This window comes from Sinocyclocheilus grahami, unplaced genomic scaffold, assembly GCF_001515645.1.
Source record: "Sinocyclocheilus grahami isolate Dianchi unplaced genomic scaffold, SAMN03320097.WGS_v1.1 scaffold1248.1, whole genome shotgun sequence".
In the NCBI taxonomy this organism is placed as follows: domain Eukaryota; kingdom Metazoa; phylum Chordata; class Actinopteri; order Cypriniformes; family Cyprinidae; genus Sinocyclocheilus; species Sinocyclocheilus grahami.
This window is the reverse complement of record NW_015506427.1, coordinates 126,127-143,441: the sequence shown is the minus strand read 5'-3', so window position 1 is coordinate 143,441 and position 17,315 is coordinate 126,127. Positions and strand designations below refer to the sequence as shown.

Sequence of the window (17,315 nt, the reverse complement as noted above, 5' to 3'; positions counted from 1 at the left end):
AAGGATTTTGCAGGTTTTAATAAAATGTTATTTAATAACATTAGTAAGCTAAATAAGAATATTTCCAGTATGTGCCTCAGGCTTGCAAAGTATCGTCAACTCCTTTATGAGCATCAACGGTAATCCTCGGCAAACTTTCAACACTTCGACGGTCAGCAAACTTTGGCTGTGCGTCTTGCGTCATCAGCCTGGAACTAAAGTTCAATTCAGTTCAGTTACTTCCTATGAACAGGCTCAAAGAACAATTTGTTCAGAAATCGAACATCAAATTTGAAGCAAAAGCAATCATTAAAGCATATATTGTTAAGGAGTGGCAACAAAAATGGGATACGGGAAACACAGGACATCATCTTTATAAAATACAGCGAGAAGTAGGAGTAGTGATGATATCAAAATTTGATCAAGTTTAAGGGTTGGTCACATGTTGAATAAAACTTTAAAATGAATCAATCCAACAGGATTATGTGAGCAGTGTTGCACACTTGAAATACGAGACTATAGACAAGCGTAATGAAATGAAGATCAGGTTCATCTTTAATAAACAAAACAAGTGAAGACAAAACGGAGCAAACATGGCACATCTCTCTTTCTTGCTCATTGCAGAATGTTCAGGACCCCAAAACTTTTTCTACCTGCCCCACTTGCGCCTGATAGTGCTATGTGTCTTTCACAATGCCCTTGAATCAAAATAAATTAATAGTTGTTAGCACATTAGTCAGGTTCATGTGTTAGCCAGGTACATGTGAACCAGCCATCTTGCCAGCTGAGATTAGTTAAGTTAATTAGCTAAGCCAGGAACACACTACACAACTGTACGGCTGGATATGAACGTAATTTGATACTTAAAACTGATCACACCCAAATGTGTCAGAGCCATTTGTGTTCAGTTGGTGTTTACAGTCAGCATTTAAAATCATAAGTGTTTTCAGTTCAGTCTTAGAATGATTCAGTTAGTCGTTAAGTGTGTCCCTGGCTTTAGGTTGCATATCAGTATTTATGATTTGTTATACTTCCCAAATCAGATCATTACTAGACTACATTACTACCTCGGGATCAAATTTCAGTAACTATACAAGCATGTTTTGTGGAAGCATGGATGCATGATTTGTTTCATATTTTGTTTAACTAATAGTTATTTTCACCTGTTAGGTTGTTAGTAACTGATTGCAATGACATATTGTTCTCTGTGTTTCAGGATGTGTCAAGTCTTTCCAAGGGGACAAAGAAATCGAAGTTAAGAATAGAAAAGGAGTCATCAAAACAATACCAGAAGCAGACTGTATCTGTTAAATTGAAATGTCTGTCAAATGCCAACACCAAACTGAAAATAAATCAAAATGAACAAGGAAACCGAATTGTAGAAATACTTTGAAGGAACATTGTGACCACAGTATGAGTACAGTGAGTGTGCAGTGACCTCACATTGTGACCAATGAGCGCACAGTGAGTATGCGCAGTGACCTCACATTGTGACCACAGTATGAGTAAAGTGAGTGTGCAGTAACCTCACATTGTGACCACAGTATGAGTGTGCAGTGACCTCACATTTACCATAGTATGAGCACACAGTGAGTGCGCTGTGACCTCACATTGGGAACATAGTATGAGCACACAGTGAGTGCGCTGTGTGGTTACACTTTTAGCTCACTGTGACACACACATTGTGACTACACCATGAGAATCGTGTGAGCTCATGGTGACATCATTGTGAGATCAAAATGTTGACTGGGTAGGCCATTTCTGAATTTCTGCTCGTTTTGCCGGAAATACAACATGTTCATTCATAAAGCTGAACGGCAAATTTGGCACATTCGGAATAACAACTAAAAAAATAAAACTGTATAATTAAACAAAAATTATTATAGACTATATGGTTTTTGTCATCTTCTGATTGCCGCGACTATGGAATAGGGACGGGCGTATCGATGCGACTCAAACAAAAATATCGATACTAAGGTTCGCTTTATTTACCAGTGGTTTTGTTTATTTAACAAAATAAATAAATAATAATAATGCGTACAATATGCATTGAATTGGAAGAATAACCTTTGTTAGCGAGTAATTGTGTAGGATATAACTATTTTCCTGCTCATTTGAACACACGCAAATGTTGCAAGACAGAACTAATCAATCACAGAGAGCATTCACTCACTTCTAAAAGTGCATTCAAACAGGGCTGCGTTTCCCAAAAGTATCATAAGAAAGCATTAAAGCTTTTGGGAATGGCAGCCCTGAACAATACTTATCAGAGAATAGAAATAAAAAGATAAATGTTTGCGTTATTTTCCAATAAACAAATTGAAATTGTAGCCTACATAGTTTGTGCAATTACAATTATTTAAATTGAACGTTGAAAGATAATATTGATCATGTTCTATTCTGTAATGTTAATAGAAATCATACACTGTCAGAATAAAAAGGTTGCATTTTATGCATGCAACAGCCATTCACTGGCAGTCCCTAACGGCAGTACAAAATATTGCACTAAATCAAAAGTTCAAATGTTACAAATAAGTTAGAATATTAATGTTGTAATACTGGTAGCACTAATATAAAAATGTGGTGATATATGTTACAAAAAAGTAAAAATTTTGAAATACGTTGATGGTTGTATTTGATCTCAGTATTCCTATCAATGTTGTATAAGGGTTTTTTATGCATAATAGTAACCCTAGAATGTGATCAAACTGTTTAAAATAGCTGGGCTAAGATATATAACAATTTTTAAGACTGCAGAAATGTGTTAATTCAGTATACACATTATCCCACCGATTACAATTGTGACTGACCATAAGATAACATTTTTCACACACTTTTCCAAAAAAAACAGCTTTGAACGCGGCTCAACCAATCAGAATCAAGGACCAGAACTCTCCGTTTTATAAATTTCTTTTAGAAACAGTAAAATATAACAAAAAGCAACTGTGCAAATTTAGAACCCACACCAAATCCCACCCCTGGTAGACTTAAAAAAATAAAATGAGTGCTGTCAAACGATTAATCGCGATGAATCGCATCCAAAATAAAAGTTTTTGTTTACATAATATATGTGTGTGTACTGTGTATATTTATTATGTATATATAAATATGCATTTATGCATTTTTAAGAAAAATATGCTATGTTTATATATTAAATATATTTATATATAATATAAAATATAAGAATATAAATATATAAATGTATATACATGTTCATATTTTCAAAATATATACTCTATGTGTGTGTGTGTGTGTATTTATATATACATAATAAATATACACAGTACACATACAACAACAAACTTTTATTTTGGATGTGATTAATCGCGATTAATCGTTTGACAGCACTACATAAAATACAGTGTAGACCTAAAAAAAAAGAATAAATAAATAAATGTTTTTTTTTTTACAATGATTTTTTTTTAAAGATGACACCATTAAAAGCAGAATGCCATAAATTTACAATTTTCACATTAGATCCCTGTATACGAGAAGTTAAGAATTCCATCGATATAATGTCCAAAAAATACACAGTCCAGGTAGACATTTTGATGCTCTCCTGAGCGCAAACTCGCACTGGAGCACTGTTTCATAAAACAAGTTTACCAAAAAAGCCTGGCTTATTTCAGTTATCTGACTTATTGTCAAATGATTTGGTTCCATAAAGCAAATTTAACACAGGCCTAGATCAAGCTAGTCACTGTGGTAATTTATGCTGGGGAACTAATCTGGTCTAAAGCAGGCTAACTGTCAGGCTAAATTAAGCTCCTCTAACACTGACCAATAGGAACCCAATATTACTACTCTCTCACATACTATTATTTGACTTTTGTTTTACAGTTACTAGCCATGCAGCCTTTCTCTCTGGTTTTATGACAGCTGTACCTTTTATAGTTAGCAGAACAGATAGCAGAATATTAGAACATTACAACCTAAAATTGCTCTTTAAAATTAAGCTCCTCTAACACTGACCAATAGGAACCCAATATTACTACTCTCTCACATACTATTATTTGACTTTTGTTTTACAGTTACTAGCCATGCAGCCTTTCTCTCTGGTTTTATGACAGCTGTACCTTTTATAGTTAGCAGAACAGATAGCAGAATATTAGAACATTACAACCTAAAATTGCTCTTTAAAGCATTAAAATAACCAAATTAAAAGTTAAAATCACTGAATTAAATATGAAAATAAATAAAGAAAATGACTATATTTGAACTGCTATAAGATCAAAATTATCGATTTTTTAATGCCAAAAATCCTTAGGATATTAAAGATCATATTACATGAAGATTTTTGTAAATTATCCTTATTATAAAATCATACCGTAAATATATAAAAACTTAATTTTTGATTAGTAATATGAGAACTTCATTTGGACAACTTTAAAGGCGATTTTCTCAATATGTAGGTTTTTTTGCACCCTCAGATTCCAGATATTCAAATAATTGTATCTCGGCCAAATATCGTCTTATCCTAACAAATCATACATCAATGGAGAGCTTACAGAATATGCATAAATCTCAATTTAAAAAAATTGACCCCTATGACTGGTTTTGTGGTCCAGGCCAGGGTCACATTTCTGAGCCCGTGTTGCTGTGAAGACGGCGGTTGTCCAGCAGGGGGCGGTGTGATGCTGCTCAGCTGTCGGCGGAGCGCCGTTCATCAGCAGCAGAAGAAATCACCGGGAAACTGCGCTCTCACGCTTTCAGCGCGGTACATAGAGAATTAAACATCACTGACAGGTGAAACCCGTTTTAAACATCTCACCATGCGTTGTTGTTGTTGTAATCTACATAATTTACTCAGATAAAGCGTTAGCTTTGTTTAAACCTGCTGGTCCTGATGTTAATGCCATATTGTGCCTTGCGTTCGTAACATCCGAAGTGACAGAGAAATACAGTTCATTGATTCGTGTATTTTATGTATTCACATTTTGTGTGTTTCTTATGTATATAATTCTCAAGGATCGATCGCCATGTCCCAGAGGAAGAGAGCGGTTTCAGCTTCACAGAGCAAAACTCAAAGAGTAAGAAAAACCGCACGCAAACAAACGTCCTCCTTACAGATGTACTGGTTTTAAAGTTATTAGTGTTGAAACTATGTGATTCAGTGATTTTAAAACTTTTAAAAGTGTACACGTTCACATTTGAACCGATGTATAATGGCAGTAAATGATAATCTATGTAGAAAAATAACGTTAAGTGGAAACCAATATTTCAATTCAAGATGGTGTTTTCAAAGTGTTGATCTTACATTCAAATAGTTTCATTCAATACATGCAATAGTATTTATACAAAAGCTCTGTAAAATAATCAAAGAAAAAGACATGTTTTGTTAATAAGTCATCAGACTTGAACAAAGATATTAACAACACAGTGTTAGTGATATTGTGAGTTTGATTGTTTTGTTTGTGGTGTGTGTGTGTGTGTGCATATGTTGTGTGTGTGCATATATTGTGGTGTGTGTGTGTGCGTGCGCGCGTGTGCATATGTTGTGTGTGTGCATATATTGTGAGTGTGCGTGTTGTGTGTGTGCACATATGTTGTGCGTGTGTGCGTGTGTGTGGTGTGTGTGTGTGTGTTTGGCATGTGTGTGTGTGTGTCAATACATGCAATAGTATTTATACAAAAGCTCTGTAAAATAATCAAAGAAAAAGACATGTTTTGTTAATAAGTCATCAGACTTGAACAAAGATATTAACAACACAGTGTTAGTGATATTGTGAGTTTGATTGTTTTGTTTGTGGTGTGTGTGTGTGTGTGCATATGTTGTGTGTGTGCATATATTGTGGTGTGTGTGTGTGCGTGCGTGTGCGCGTGTGCATATGTTGTGTGTGTGCATATATTGTGAGTGTGCGTGTTGTGTGTGTGCACATATGTTGTGCGTGTGTGTGTTTGGCGTGTGTGTGTGTGTGTGTGTTTGGCATGTGTGTGTGTGTGTGTGTTTGGCATGTGTGGACTGCAGCGCTCTCAGGTATCTCTGGATGAGGATGACGAGGATGCTAATTTTAGCCAGATAACCTCATCTCAGGTCCAGCGAGCCCGAGAGAACTTCACGCCTGACCAGATCGACCGCAAGGTACCTGTCAATCATTTGTGACATTCAGTTCTGTTGTCATAAGCTCTGTGTGTGAAAGCGTTGTCTGGTAGCAGATGCATGGGGTACTTGAGTATTTAACAGAGTTTGAATAACACTGAACATCCTCAATTCAAACATTTTAGTTGGTAAAATTGTTCGTCACTTACCCAAACAAACAAACAAAAGTTAGTCTTATGTTTATCTATAAGTTAGTGTGTTGTGTTCCAGAACAGTGACAGTTTACTCAGCCCCAAACCGTTCAAGATCTCTCTTCAGCTGATTACTTTCTTCCAGGACTTTTCTCCTTTTAATATAGTAATAGGGGCCTCAGCGTAGACCATTTTTACATTTTTAAATAAAGTCATGTACATCTTGGATGACCTTGGGGTTAGTACATTTTTATTTTGGGGAGGACTGTTCCTTTATGAGCACAAGCAAATTATAAACTTTCTTGACGATGATACTCCATACTAATAAATGGAGCAGTGGGGGGACACTGGCCACACTCCTGAGGGTCTTTCACACTTTCTAACTCTCAGTAATTTTTGTCTTTTCTCTGTATGTACACTAGACACTTTTATAAACACTCCATGCTACAAAGACTCAATATGATAATATATGTTTACTTGTGCATTGCACTGCAAATCATCTTGCACTCTGCGTTGCTTCCCCTAAAATATTTCTTTTGCACATTTTCTTGTGCAGTGTTTATGTAAAGTTCTTGTACAGTCTCAGATTATGTGAATGTATAGTCAACTATTGTGTACATATAGTCAGATGGTCAACTGTTTGTATAGGTTTATAATTGTTTTTCTTATACTTCTATTGTTGTATGTTTATATTTATGTTTAACCCTCATGTTGTGTTCTGGACATTTTGACACAGAGAGAAATTTCTTTCTCCCAAAAATGTTACTTAATGTTATCCAATTGGACTAAGATTTACTGACTTTGTTCACACAGGGCATAACTACTTCCACCACAAAAATTGTTAATTTACGTAAAAATTTTTTTTTATTTTATTCAACCTTGTTACACTTGTGGTGTTCCTGGTCAAAAAAGACCGGCCTACAAAAAATAGCTTATAAATCTCTTGTTATGCAATATTATCACCTAATATTGGTATCAATCTTTTTGTCAGCTTGTTTTCTTCAATTAGGACTGGTTTTGTGTTTGTTTATGGAACAAATTTTTGTAGGCCTCATTAATCTGAGCTTACATACATCAGTTTTTGAGTGAAAAAAACTTGTAAAATATAAAAAATGTTGTCAATATTAAATCAAATATGAAAAAAATTGTTCACACAGGGCATAACTACTTCCACCACAAAAATTGTTAATTTACGTAAAAATTTTTTTTTATTTTATTCAACCTTGTTACACTTGTGGTGTTCCTGGTCAAAAAAGACCGGCCTACAAAAAATAGCTTATAAATCTCTTGTTATGCAATATTATCACCTAATATTGGTATCAATCTTTTTGTCAGCTTGTTTTCTTCAATTAGGACTGGTTTTGTGTTTGTTTATGGAACAAATTTTTGTAGGCCTCATTAATCTGAGCTTACATACATCAGTCTTTGAGTGAAATAAACTTGTAAAATATAAAAAATGTTGTCAATATTAAATCAAATATGAAAAAAAATTTCACTCTAATGTTTAACCAAGAAATTTGTTTTGAAAAGCTTTTATTTTTTGTAAAATTGCAAAAAATCACCCTTGTGGTGTTCCCGGTCAAAAATGATTTGCCTACAACAAATAGCTTATGCTGCTATATTATCATCAAATATTAATATCAATCTTTTTGTCTAATCTGCACTGACTGCACCTACTTCTTCTTCTTTGGTTGGTTTTACATTGGGTTTTTAACTGCTTTGTTCTGCTTTTATGCCAAGGTGGCAGAGGTGGTCCAGTTCATCTTAATTAAAGACCAAAAAAAAATACCCATTCGAAGAGCAGGTTTGTCTTCTATGGTCAATGAATTACTCTTCATTAGATCCCCACTGCTTTATAACTAAATAATTATTCATAATAGAAAATTATATTTATATTGTATAAATGTATTTAATACGTTGTTTGTGTTCACCCTCTTTTGACTGATTTCTGCAGATATTAGCAAACATGTGATAAAGGAATACAAAGCCATCTATACAGAAATCATAAACAGAGTTTGCCGCAAATTTGATCAGGTACAACAGATGGAGCATACGGTGACTAAACGGCCTTTTATAGATGTGAATTTGAACAGAGGTGAATTTTCTGTCTTTGTTGCAGGTGTTTGGATTAAAGCTGGTGGAGATTGACCCCAAAATTCACATTTATATCCTGATTAATAAGCTGGAGCCCATTCATGGAGAGCCAGTGAGCATGTAAGTAACACACAAGATCCGTGATCCCTTTGTTTTTCAGTGTTAAGACTTCATGTGCTTCTGCAGTAATTCAGTACTTTATTTTGTCCATTCTGGGTTTGTTTAACAACGGTGTGCTGTTAAGAGGTTGTTTCTCTATTGCTTATGCCTGTTTTGTATAAATTACATGTGCATGTTTATTTTTGTTGAATGGGACAATTCTTGAACGGACTCTCAGCAGATCTTATCTCTTAAGCTGTCCGTTGCCATGAAATGGAGATAATAGACAGACTACCTGACTAACTTTGGGCTGAAACATGAATCGGAGATTGTTTTTGTGTGATTCACGCACACATACCTGCACTAGTTTTGCTGTCTGTTTCTTCTGTCCACACAGGCGTCCTGGAAACCCAAGGACAGGCCTGCTGTTTGTCATTCTGAGTGTCATCTTCATGAAGGGCGGTGTCATTAAAGAGAGTGAGTGGTGCGCTATTCACACAGTCATGTTACGTCATTACTGATCAGTTTCTGTGGGTGGTTTGTTATTAATGTGTTGTCCATGAATGCTGTAGATCTGGTGTGGAATACACTCAAGAAGCTGCGGGTGGATCCAGGGTTTGTGCACTAGATCCTTTTGAAAAACTAAATTTACGTTTTTGTTGTTTCGGGTGGTTTTTCACTTCTGATACCTCTGTCTTCTCACAGGGAAAAGCATGACGAGTTTGGTGATGTAAAGAAGGTGGTCACAGATGAGTTTGTACGGCAGAAGTAAGTGAAAGTGGCTTTCAGATAGGGCTGTGAAAAAAATCAAATGTGATTTTCATGCTCATCTCGTCAGTAAAGCCGGTTCTGTGATTAGTAGTAAATCTCCAGCACTTGCTTTCAGATGGAGCGGCATTTACTACACAGTCGTAGATCACTGACAAGCTACGCAAAATCGCGTTCATAATTGCAGGCGATTCATTGCCGATTATGAACACGATTTTGCTTCATCTGAAAGCACGTGCTGGAGATTTACTACTAACAGTTACTTTACCACTTACAGAACCGGCTTTACTGACGAGATGAGCATGAAAATCGCATTCAATTTTTTGCACAGCCCTACTTTCAGAAACAAAATGATTAGCTTTCTATAACCAGTGCAGTGTAGCATATGCTATTTGATCCATGCCCTTACTTTGAATACTCACTAATGTTTTACACTGTGTTAGATTAGGCTGTAAGAACAGATGCACTCAGAGGTTGTGGGTTTGAGTCCCAGCAGATTTGGTGTGTTCAGAGCTGCTGTTCTTTAGACCATGGACAGGTGGTTTATATCACACCATAGACAATGAAGGGGTCTAGTGGAATGAAGACAGAAAGATTCATGTCCTTCATCAAATGACTCCTGACATGCTTCTTGGTCCACTGTTTTTCATATGTCTGATTTAGATATTTAGAGTATGTGAAGATCCCTCACACAGAGCCGGTGGAGTATGAGTTTCGCTGGGGTCAGCGGGCAGAGAAGGAGGTGTCCAAACTCAAGCTACTGGAGTTTGTTGGAGAGGTTTGTGCATTTTTGTTTCTGTTGCATTCACCAATACAATTAACCAACCTTTCATTTACAGTCATTACAAATGTAATGAAATGTGCATTGATCAATCTTTGATTACAAATCTACACATCACACCCACCCTTGATTACTATACTAAGAATACAGCTATTTTGAAAGTCTGTAGTCTCTTCTTTTATGTGCACATTTGATAAATACAAGCAAAACAGAGATATCATGTTCATAATATAGCCACAAGTAGCAATTATCTGGGTCTAAACACGAACGACTCATGCAACGGCTCTGTTCAAATGTAATATGAGTCTTTAAGGGTGCTACTGCAGGAAAATGTGGCCCAAATCTGATCAGGTAGGAGTTTTTTTTCATGACAGTGTAGGGCTGGACGATATGGCCAAAATTTATATCACAATATATTTCTTAAGTTCGGTCGATATGATATAATTCCGATATCAATATGAACACTATTTAAAAAAGCCTCATAAAAACTGCCAAGAACACCTACAACAGATGTCTGTGCCTACAAACCTATGAAAAAATAATTTTCCAAGTATATGAAACTTCCTCCTATAAAACTATATAATATTTTAGAAAAAAAACAGAATAAATTAATGTTAACCTTTTTTTTGTAATTAGCCTTCATACAAAAAAATAAATGTCAAATAATCATTTCCTTATTAATATTAATATATTTAACATCAAACTTAGGCTAACATACACTACCAGTCAAAAGTTTTTGAACAGTAAGTTTTTTAATTTTTTTTTTTTTATTCTCTTCTGCTTGCCAAGCCTGCATTTATTTGATCCAAAATACAGCAAAAACATTTTGAAATATTTTTACTATTTAAAATAACTTTTATATTAAAAAAATGTATTTCAACGCTGGATTTTTAGCATCATTACTCCAGTCACATGATCCTTCAGAAATAATTATAATATTCTAATATATTTGCTGCTCAAAAAAACATTTATTATTATTATTATTATGTTGAAAACAGCCGAGTAGAATTTTTCAGGTTTCTTTGATGAATAGAAATTTCAGAAGAACAGCATTTATCTGAAATAGAAATCTTTTTTAACATTATAAATGTCTTTATCATCCCTTTTGATCAATTTAAAGGGGTCATCGGGATGCGACATGCACTTTTACTAGTTGTTTGAACTGAAATGTGTGTTGGCAGTGTGTGTACACAACCACCCTATAATGATAAAAAATCACCCAGTGTTTTTTTGTTAATCTACTAAAATCTTTACCCCTTTCTGAAATTGAGCCAATCTCAGATGCCCTTATCTGTGTGACATCACAAAAACAGGCCCCTCCCACGATAGTTTGATTGACAGTAGCGTTTCAGCACAGACTGGACTGGCGTCTTACCTTAGACCCGCCCTGAGTGAGCTGTCATCATTGTTTCACCGCTGGAGCAGTTGTAGACAAGAATGACTCCTAAGCGATTGAGGTGTTCTGTTGTTGGATGTAATAATGAACATAGCATTCGTCATTTACTCCCGACATCTGAGCCGCTGAAGATGCAGTGGATTACGTTTGTTTCTGAAGAGAATAGGCCCCTGATCTGCCTAAATGCGTTTGTTCGTGCGAATTATTCGAGATCCAGCTTCACCTACAGAAGAAGTAGGAGTAAGATTCTTTTTTGAATCTTTGCAAATCACCTTTCCTAATAACGTGCTAGTTAGCAAGTACCGCGGCTAAAGTAGACAGTCTCATGAGAACGGCTCGTCCCCCCACGGAAGAGAGGGGCGGAGTCAGCAGAGCTCATTTGCATTTAAAGGAACATGGACTAAAACAGCTTGCTGTACACAGAGCTGATTTTGATGGTAAAAAGGGTGTTGTTTGTAAAAACACTACCATTGAGAAATTTCAACCAAAGTATGTTATAGACTTTTCATTAAAGGGGTCATATGATGCGATTTAAATTTTTCCTTTCTCTTTGAAGTGTTACAAGCTCTTGGTGCATAAAGAAGATCTGTAAAGTTGCAAAGACTAAAGTCTCAAATCCAAAGAGATATTCTTTATTAAAGTTGAGTCAACCATGCCTACCTAAAACAGCTCGTTCTAACACGCCCCCACATGTCTACCTCACTATGTGGGAAGATTTGCATAATGCCGCCCAAATGTTCACGCAAAGATAGAAGGCGTAACTTTTATTCTCGCTGTAGTATTGTTGCTGCCGCCGCCGCCATGTCGTGAAGGCACTGTGTTTCGTTATGAAAGCAAAACTACTTTGTTTGGCCTTTCAAAAGAAGACGATATCTGCTTCATGCCTGAAGCTGATCCCTGCTGGTCGCTGAGGAAATACATCAACTTTGCACTGTAGATCGCCGGATCGGCTTTCACCGTGGATGAAGTGGAGTCCAGCCCGGGGTCGTCACATGTGGTTGCCGCAAGCTCCTTCGTCGAATTCGCTGGCCGCGCTGTTCTCAAGCCCGCCACCTCTGCTCACTCAAGCCGGCCTCCGCATACTCAAGGCCACGGCTCACTCAAGGCAGCGGTGTGTGACGCTGTTTCGTTGTTAAAGCGAAACTACTTTGTACACGACTAAAAATCAGTGGTTAAGTTGTATTTACAACACTGTTCTGGAACAGTTCAACCTAAATATTCAGATGTGTGCAGCACATTTTATGGAGGACTGTCTGAGTCTGTTCTGACTCACAGACTGTAAGTACGTTTTTTATATTTAAAGAATTTGCCACTGATGATTCAAACACGAGAGTAGCACTTGTTGTTTGTCATTTCTCCGATCACAAATGCAGACATGGTTTTATGTTAACGCGGCGCAATGCGTAAAAAGACAAACCTCTGACAAAAAAATAAAAATAGAGGCTATTTACATTAACTCCGCCCACCAATGCCTGGCTGTGATTAACAAAACTGCAAAATACACTTGCATTTCTGAAGTATCAGCGAGCAAAACGTGAGCTGTTTGCTTTTGACGCGGTCGACACAAGTTCGATCCTGGCTTTTGTCAAACTCATGCTTTTTCTTTTCCCATCACATACCAGATCAGAAAGAAATTTATTTTCAATAAAAATTAAGTAAATATTTGATAAGTGGAAATAAAGTGCCTCAATAATACAGTGTTGTGTATGCTTTAGGTAGGTTTTTGTCCCAATAAAGTGGCATTCATCTACTACTGGCTGTTTTAATGTCACATTTCGACTTTTTTTTTTCATGTTTTAAATTTTCAAATATCAGTATTCAACGTTTTATGTTAAAAACAAAACATTAAGCCTATTTATGCATCTGTAACTGCAGTTTAAATTCATCCATGTCCCCTCTGAGATACATACACTGTGTAAATACATCTGAATGCTACTTCAGATGCAGATTCCAGAAATTATTTCTTATGTTGGAATAAAAGACACTTGGTACCGGATGAAGTATTCTTACCCAAAAATACAAAATGGAAGAAAGAGTTAAAACTGAACACAATCTTGCTACTCAAGCCGTGTATGAACATTTTTTATATATATTTATTTGATTCTTTTCCATTTTGCATTTACTTGTACTTTTACTTTTAATACTTCAGTACGTTTAAGATTTTAAAAATACTTTTTGTACTTGAGTAAAATTCTTAAAGTATGTGATATTTATTGTACTTAAGTAATATTCTAAACGGTGACTTCAACCAAAGTCTGAAGATATCTGTACTTTTACTTGAGAATGAACCACTGTTCAATTAACTGTTTATTATAGTGACCGCTCTATACAAGCTAAACTTTAGGGTTGGCACCATAAATATTTAAAAACTTTGCACATCACTTTTTTTTATTAACTTGAGTTTTCTCTGTTTACTTAAGCACATGCTGTCTTGTTTATCGTTCTTTTGCACATTCAGAGCAGTTCACAAAATTATTTTCACAGCGTAGTCTATAATTGCTTTGGGCACAATTTGGTGAAGATTGGACAAACGACCTAAGAGGAGTTTGAAAAAGTAGGCCCTAACATGTTCATGAGATTTACCCCTACAATGACTGTTAAAACAGCCATCATTATTTATTACATGAGTGTAATGCCTTTCACTTGAGCACATAAATTCCAAACCAATAAATAAAATCAAAGTTCTAGTAAGTAATAAGTGTTGGCATGTGTCTTTTCTCTCACAGCTTTTCGATCAGGATCCTCAGAGCTGGACACAGCAGTTCAGAGAGGCCAGTGCCGCTGAGACCAGCAGCCAGAGCTCATGAAAACCTTGTGATGTGCATTTTATTAGCCATATTTAAATAGACCTTCTTATTTAAACTGAGGTTGAAGAAAAACATGCTTTAATATGGAACTTTTTTTTTGGAGCTCTCTTGTTTTGTCAAAAAAAATTTACACTTGTAAAATATTTTAATTACAATATTTCTTGTATAAACAAGAATAAAATAAAGTTATTTTACAATTATCTTGTTGGCAGTGTTCACAGTGTTATTTTACAGAAGTCGGTGTAGAGGTAATGTGGTCAAAAGTATGTGGACACCCTCTTATATTTAACAAGTTTGACTATTCCAGCCATTTCTGTGAGGACAATTCAGTGCTACAAATTGACTCACAGCTTTTCGATCAGGATCCTCAGAGCTGGACACAGCAGTTCAGAGAGGCCAGTGCCGCTGAGACCAGCAGCCAGAGCTCATGAAAACCTTGTGATGTGCATTTTATTAGCCATATTTAAATAGACCTTCTTATTTAAACTGAGGTTGAAGAAAAACATGCTTTAATATGGAACTTTTTTTTTGGAGCTCTCTTGTTTTGTCAAAAAAAATGTACACTTGTAAAATATTTTAATTACAATATTTCTTGTATAAACAAGAATAAAATAAAGTTATTTTACAATTATCTTGTTGGCAGTGTTCACAGTGTTATTTTACAGAAGTCGGTGTAGAGGTAATGTGGTCAAAAGTATGTGGACACCCTCTTACAAGTTTGACTATTCCAGCCATTTCTGTGAGGACAATTCAGTGCTACAAATTGAAAATGCCACTCCAGAGAATTTTGTGCTTTTTTTGTTCCAAGGCATGGGAATGATATCTGTGCACAAAGCAAGGTCTGCACTCTGCATAGAAATACTTTTTCAAGTCTAGTGTGGAAGAAATTCCCCTGCACAAAGCCCAGACGTCAGTGTGGCTCAGATCTGAGCTTTGGCCAGACCAGTAATGTTTTACCACACTCTGGTTCAGTAATGCATTTCTACATGATTTCTAAATAGCAGCAACAGTGGATGAAACAAAGAGAGGCTACAAATCATTCATGGCCTTAAAATTGATATAAACTACAACATCCATTTCATACATAAAAATAAGCATTCTCAGTGACACAAGTTTGTAGTGCAACATCAGCTGTTAACATGGTGACCAAAATTATTTGAACACTAGTTCAAGTATAGTTTGACCAGCTGAAAAATGGTTTTAAGTCAGTTATTTCTATCTTTTGCTGTAGTGTGTCAGTAGGAAATATTAGTTTACATTTCCAAACATTAATTTTGCCATTAATCCAATGAGATTTTTGTCTGACAACAGCTAGTGCTCCACACAGAGATCAGGGGCCTCATTTATAAAATGTTGCACAGAAACCATCCTAAAATTGATTTTACGGTCATCTCTCAAATATGCGTATTTGTCATTCATAGACTGAACACACAGAAAACACACGTACACCTCTCTTTCAGATGTGAAATCTATGAATCGCTAATGATCTTGCACTTGCGCACAACTTAGTTTTAGCTCTCTGCCTTGTAAATGACTCCTAATTAATGTCATTAACATGTAAAAGATCACCAGTCATCATCCAAATGCTGTAATTTAGAACAGCGAGCTGCAAGTACAGCTTACATTTCCAAAAACCTGCAGTACTCAGACAAGAAAAAATGCATACGTCTGCTCCGATCCTGACGTGACGTTAAGCACTTCTCCACGTTAAAGACATATTTTTACAAATATGAGCGTTGGCGTGATTTTAAAGTTAGTGAAAGATAGTTCACGCAAAAATGAAAATTTGCCATTATCTACTCACCCTCAAGCCATCCTAGGTGTATATGACTTCCTTCTTTCAGATTAATCCAATCTGAGTTATATTAAAGGGTCATGAAACCATGCGCGATGTCATCTCACAGACTCTGAAACGTCTGTCGTAGCAACATGCTGTTGTGAATAATTAAGCGAAGCGTCTTCTCATAGGATAAGAACACGCAGTCTCATTAATAATTTAATAGACACCGACATGTCATCGATGTACTATTACACCCCATTCACACAGGGCGTCAGTGTTAACGCTTGGCGGAGGGCGTTTCTGAAGCGTGGCGCTGACGCGACCGTCATAGTGACAACAGCCAATCACATTAGGCTACTGGTGTTGCGTGAATGTGATTGGCTAGCGTCTGCGCTAGGGTATTTGCATAAGGTCATTTGATTGGCTGACGCCTGCATTGGCGCTTGAAAAGTTTTCAATTTTTCAACTTCTGCCCCGAGCAACGGACCCACAATTCATTTCGCCAACGCTTGACGTCACTCCATTCAAAGTAAACTAGAAGCGTTGACGCTGACGCCCCGTGTGTATGGGGCGTTAGTCCATTGTGTTGACGTCACAATTTGTCACGTGGCAATGTAGATTTTAAACCCGGAAGATGAAAATAGTTCAAAAAAGCTTAAAATTAACCAGTTTTCTCCAACAGTTAAATTTATCGGATGCTAACGTTGTCATCTATGATGTCCAACACAAACAAGCTGTTTAATGACAGTCAGCGGGTGTTGCAGTTCATCAGTCCAAAAGAAGTGAAATAAAGCAATAATAAAAAGAAATAATCACTTTAATGTAGCTTGCTCCAACAGTTGTACACGGAAGCAGTTCCGGACGGATGACGTATGGAGTCTTGTGAAAACCAACGTTTGTTAACAGGATCAAAGGAAGCAAAGTTTCCTCATTTAGCAAAGGAAAACCAGTCTCTTCTTGGCTTATATTGAAATCCTCCGACATTCTTCTTTACAAATCCTCGTTTTGTACTTCTAATTAGTGACCGTTGTTTTGTTTTGATCTCTCCCCTGCGCTTCCGCGTTCGTCACTTCTGAGCGGCGCATGCGCAATGCTGACCTCATACGTCATCCACCAAGCTAGATTAAATTGATTATTACGTTTTGAATATGGATATTTTTCTTACAAAAACGCATCGATTCACTACAGGAGGCCTTTGTTCACCCCCTGAGCGCTGTGAGGCACTTTTTATTATGGATGGATGCGCTTTATTTCACTTATTTTGGACTGATGCATGCAACACTGAGTGCCATTAAACAGCTTGGAAGATCAAAGACAATTTTTTATATAACTCCGATTGGATTCGTCTGAAAGAAGAAAGTCATATACACCTAGGATGCC

The 17,315-nt window shown here is 36.3% G+C and overlaps 1 protein-coding gene across 2 annotated transcripts in view; it reads left to right on the top strand.

Annotated features, from left to right (window-relative positions):
• ndnl2 (necdin-like 2) overlaps positions 1–14,279 on the top strand; it is a 19,727-nt gene extending 5,448 nt beyond the window's left edge. Inside the window, exons 2-12 of one of the 2 annotated variants that reach the window (XM_016254450.1) lie at positions 1,034–1,039; positions 4,933–5,009; positions 5,948–6,061; positions 7,951–8,014; positions 8,165–8,244; positions 8,330–8,424; positions 8,801–8,880; positions 8,976–9,018; positions 9,109–9,171; positions 9,835–9,949; positions 14,075–14,279. In XM_016254450.1, the coding sequence (XP_016109936.1) occupies positions 4,959–5,009; positions 5,948–6,061; positions 7,951–8,014; positions 8,165–8,244; positions 8,330–8,424; positions 8,801–8,880; positions 8,976–9,018; positions 9,109–9,171; positions 9,835–9,949; positions 14,075–14,155 (786 nt within the window). In that variant the 5' untranslated portion in view covers positions 1,034–1,039; positions 4,933–4,958 and the 3' untranslated portion in view covers positions 14,156–14,279. Of the gene's footprint in view, positions 1–1,033; positions 1,040–4,597; positions 4,726–4,932; positions 5,010–5,947; positions 6,062–7,950; positions 8,015–8,164; positions 8,245–8,329; positions 8,425–8,800; positions 8,881–8,975; positions 9,019–9,108; positions 9,172–9,834; positions 9,950–14,074 lie in introns of those variants that run through there. The other variant, XM_016254449.1, reaches the window with a different exon arrangement.
• The last annotated feature ends 3,036 nt before the right edge of the window (positions 14,280–17,315 follow it).